This window comes from Alligator sinensis, unplaced genomic scaffold (assembly GCF_000455745.1).
Source record: "Alligator sinensis unplaced genomic scaffold, ASM45574v1 scaffold340_1, whole genome shotgun sequence".
Classification (NCBI taxonomy): Eukaryota; Metazoa; Chordata; order Crocodylia; family Alligatoridae; genus Alligator; species Alligator sinensis.
This window is the reverse complement of record NW_005842004.1, coordinates 2977952-2982183: the sequence shown is the minus strand read 5'-3', so window position 1 is coordinate 2982183 and position 4232 is coordinate 2977952. Positions and strand designations below refer to the sequence as shown.

General features: G+C 41.3%; 1 protein-coding gene across 1 annotated transcript in view; it reads left to right on the top strand.

The window, feature by feature from the left end:
• Positions 1-555: 555 nt before the first annotated feature.
• LOC102383203 (solute carrier family 7 member 13) overlaps positions 556-4232 on the top strand; it is a 16471-nt gene continuing 12794 nt past the window's right edge. Inside the window, exon 1 of the mRNA XM_025201805.1 lies at positions 556-1392. Coding sequence (XP_025057590.1) covers positions 669-1392 — 724 coding nt within the window. The 5' untranslated portion in view covers positions 556-668. The remainder of the gene's footprint in view (positions 1393-4232) is intronic.

Sequence of the window (4232 nt, the reverse complement as noted above, 5' to 3'; positions counted from 1 at the left end):
GAATTTTAAACGGCCAGCGAGCCAATTACTAGCCGCCACGTGTGAATAATTTAGCACTGGCCAATAACGGGGCACAAATTTGCATCCGAATAGCAGGAACTCTTTGCACCGTGCATCTCTGTGCTGCAAAGAAGAAATGCATTCTGCAAAGGAAACTGCAAATTGGCGGGAACTCTCCTGCACGTAGGCTCTTAATTGCAGCAGAACACTCTGCCGTGCAAAGGAGCTCTCATGTGGCCAGGAAATTCCATAGTGCCGAGGCACAAAAAATCACTGGGTTGTGACAGACTGTAGCTTGTGTAGCTTTTCTGGTGGGTACCAATAATAGTTGGTTCCTGCCTGGAATTCTAAGAAGTACTAATACAGCTTACCAGCACTGAGGTCTTGGCTGCCATGGCTACACAGTTAACTCAAGTATATTACATGAATAGTTGTTTGCTACATGAAGAGCTGCCAGCATTTCTCATAAGACTTGGTTAATCATCTTCATACGTTACACACCAAAAAAACAGAATAAGCTTTTTCCTTTGAATGACTAAGCCAAGATTCACCAAGATAGCCTTTCACTGGCAAGTAAGATCTTGACCATTTCTGAATGAAAACAAGCGAGGCAAAAGAGCGTTCTCAAACCTCTAGTCATAGATCTTAACTGCGAAAAGACTTAGAAAATGGGAAAAGGAAGGAATGACCATGTAAAAGAAGAGAAAAGAAATGAAGATGATAAGATGCAACTCAAAAGGACAATAGGGTATTTTAATGGGGTGAGTTTTATAATTGGCACCATAGTTGGTGCAGGAATCTTTGTGTCTGCTACAGGAGTGCTACAGTATTCTTTACTTAACGTGGGTGTTGCGCTATGCATCTGGACTGCCAGTGGAGTAATATCTCTGATGGGTTCCCTCTGTTACGCAGAGCTGGGGACTGCACTACCGTTCTCTGGAGGAGAATACAGTCACATAAAGATAGCACTTGGATCTCCACCTGCTTTCATCTTTATCTGGACAGCGATGTTTACAAAGCCAGCATCAAATGCTGCCCGAGCCTTGTTGTTTGCAGAATATGCCACTCAACCTTTCTATGGTGCCTGTCCTGTACCAGAGCTGCTAAAAAAATGCTTGGCTTTGGCTGTTCTTTGGTGTCTGGGGATTCTGAATGGCCGCAGCGTCAAAATGGCTGCTTGGGTTCAGACTGTTTTCACACTGTTGAAGATGATGGCTTTATCCATAATTGCCATAGGTGGCATTGTCCTGCTGGTTAGAGGAAGAAAGGAGAATTTGGCAAGGTTTGAGAATGCTTTTAGTTCAGAAGTTCCTGATGCATCACAGATTGCAGAAGCTTTTTTCCAAGGATTATATGCATATGGTGGTTGGTGGTCCCTCAATTACATGGCAGGTAGCTGTTTTAAAAAATATATATTTTTAGCAGCCTTTCTCACATTATTCAGGCAATGTTATTATCACTTGTCTCCCTGTGAAAATAATATTTGTGCAGACATGTGTTTTAAAATGCTGGCTATTTACAAGGACCTTATTAGTTTCCATTGGTAAAAGAGGGTTGCCCTCATACATGGAACTTATTTGCTTAATGTGCATTAAAACTATAACTATATTGGAGGTCTCCAGAACAAAAGGGATATTTAAATTTGGACTAATATGGAAAGCAAAGATTTAAATTTAAATCTCTCTTACATACAGAACTTTCACATTGGAAATGCTGATTTTCCCTTCTTTTAATCTCATTGCAATTATATAAAAGAGGGTGTTACTTGGAGTAGGGTAGGATGGGGGTGATGAGAGTTTCACATAGTAAGGACTGAGTGCCTTCAGCTACACAAAGCACAGACCATTATCCTACTAAATGGTATTTTTTCTATTAGTGCATGGACTAATCATTAAATTTAAAATTAAAACTTTAAAAATATATCATTTTTGCAGTGAACCAGAGCTATTGATTTCCCTAGCAATGCAGTTCTTAGTGGAGAATAAAAAAAATAAGTAAAGGAAATAGTATAAACACTTTTCTGTGCCCTTTTAAATATATTGTTTCTAAACATTTTAAATCCTCCAATAGTTTAGTAATATACTCATTTATTCCACTTAATATATAGTGCCACATATGTCATAGTAGCAAAACCAATTAGCACGACAAACTTCTATAACAACTTCAGAGTAAACAAAGTTAACAGGAATGTAGCCAATCATGAACACCGGGACTAATCTAATGATTACCCAAACATTTTGCAGGATTGAGCTGTATGTTCTGAGTTTTTGTTCTTATGTCTTTAACATTCTCTATCTATTTCGTTTTTTTCTCATTAGTCAAATATTAAACAAATTAAAAGTAACAAAGATCAGCAGAGAAAACTTGAAAAATAGTTAATGTTTTAAAAAGGGCAGTTTATGAACTGGTTATTTCTAGCTTGAAACTATGCTGCAGAAAAAAGTAATTTTTTCCCCCAAAATAAAATAAAATAAAATAACAGTAGAATTTGAAATCCTATTAGGGCCTTTTAAAAAAGTACAAGTTTGATGTAACACGAGATATTGCAAATGTATTTATACTGTACTATTTTATTTTATGTTTGGTTAGCAACATTAATGCAGTAGAACAAATTAGACTCTATAATACTAAGGCAGAATCTATACTTTTTGACACTGAATTTTTACACTTTTACAAGTATTGTTTTAAGTAACTACCAATATTATATCTAAGAAAATAAATTAGGAGGGGGAGAAATCCTGGATTTTTTCTGTGGCATTTACTGGGTTCACTTAGCAGTACTTTAGATGTTAGTTTTATTTTTTCTCCTGTACAATCACTCTTACATGTTATTTGTGTAGGTCTTTCAAACAGCAACAGGAGAAAAAATTAAATAATAGGAAAATGTGCTTGTGAAAGCTCAATGGGGCTTTATCTTCGGGCAGTTTTAAGAATTGTAAACAATATTTGTAAAGAATCTGTCAATTCAAATCTAGGCAATTTTAAAAAGGTGTTTGAAAAGTAAGTCTGGTTGAAAAACATCTATGAAATCTGTTTTTCAATGTAAAATTGGGTTTTCAGTTAAACATTTTCTTTTGGCAAAAGTATTTCTACAGATAATTCTGACTTTATCAACCCCCCCCCCCGTACATCTACAAACTAAAAACATTTCTATTGTGTGTGAAAAAGTAGATTCAGAACCAAATCAAACTATTTGCTTTTGTTACTATTTGATAATATATAACATTCCTCATAACCATCGCAGTAGTTCAGACGATGGCATTGTTTAGTCTGGAGGCTTATGTTCAGAAGATGGTAGAGTTAATATTGTTTACTCTGGTAGCTTATGTTCCCATTCTTGTTTAAGGATGGGCCTTCCTATTCAGGAGTCTTTTCCCATGATGCTCTTCAAAAGCACAGGAAGAACAAGAACACATGATGCATCATTTAGCCCACGCTGAGAGCCAGCCTATCTAAAACAGGGGTGGGCAAAATACTGGCCCAGGCACAGTTGAGCCATGACACATCCTGCCACCCCCTGGGCATGCAGCAGGGCTGCAGTGGTTCTGCAGCTGGACTGTCCTTCTAGGCAGCCGAGGTTGTGGCGGCTCCTTCCGGCTGCTGCTGATGGTGGCCCCAGCCCTGGGGTACCAGTGGGGACCTGTGCTGCATAGCCCCTAGCCTGCACACCCTGCACCTGCTCCAGGCTCACCTACCCAGGCTCAGCAGTGGCGGCCTGGGACAGAAGCTGTTGCTCAGCACAGGGGGAAAAGTGGTCCTCCTCCTTGCCACCACTGGGCTGTTCTTGCTGGAGCTACCTGGAGTCTGCACCGGGCGGCCCTGCGTCTATGCGTCACTGCCACCTCTGGGCTACTCAGTGGGGCAGTGGTGGCAGTGCAGAGAAGATGCAGGGTAACCCAGCGTGGCGTGGGCTCCAGGTGGCTGCAGCAGGAACAGCTGTCAGTGAGAGGTTGCGTCTCCTCTGTTCTGAGCAACAGCTTCTGTCTCATACTGCTGCTGCTGAGCCTGGGTGGGTGAGTCTGGAGCAGGCATAGAGTGTGCGGGGCTAGGGCTGTGCACATGGGTCCCTGCTGGTACCATGGGCTGCAGGAGCTGGAAGGAGCCACTACCACCTGGGCTTTCTAGAAAGGCAGTCAAGCTGTAGAGCCACCCCAGCCCCACTCTGTGCCCAGGGACGGCAGGATGTGCCAAGCCCAGACAGTGCAGAGAAGGCCCAGGGCGGGCTGTGCCCG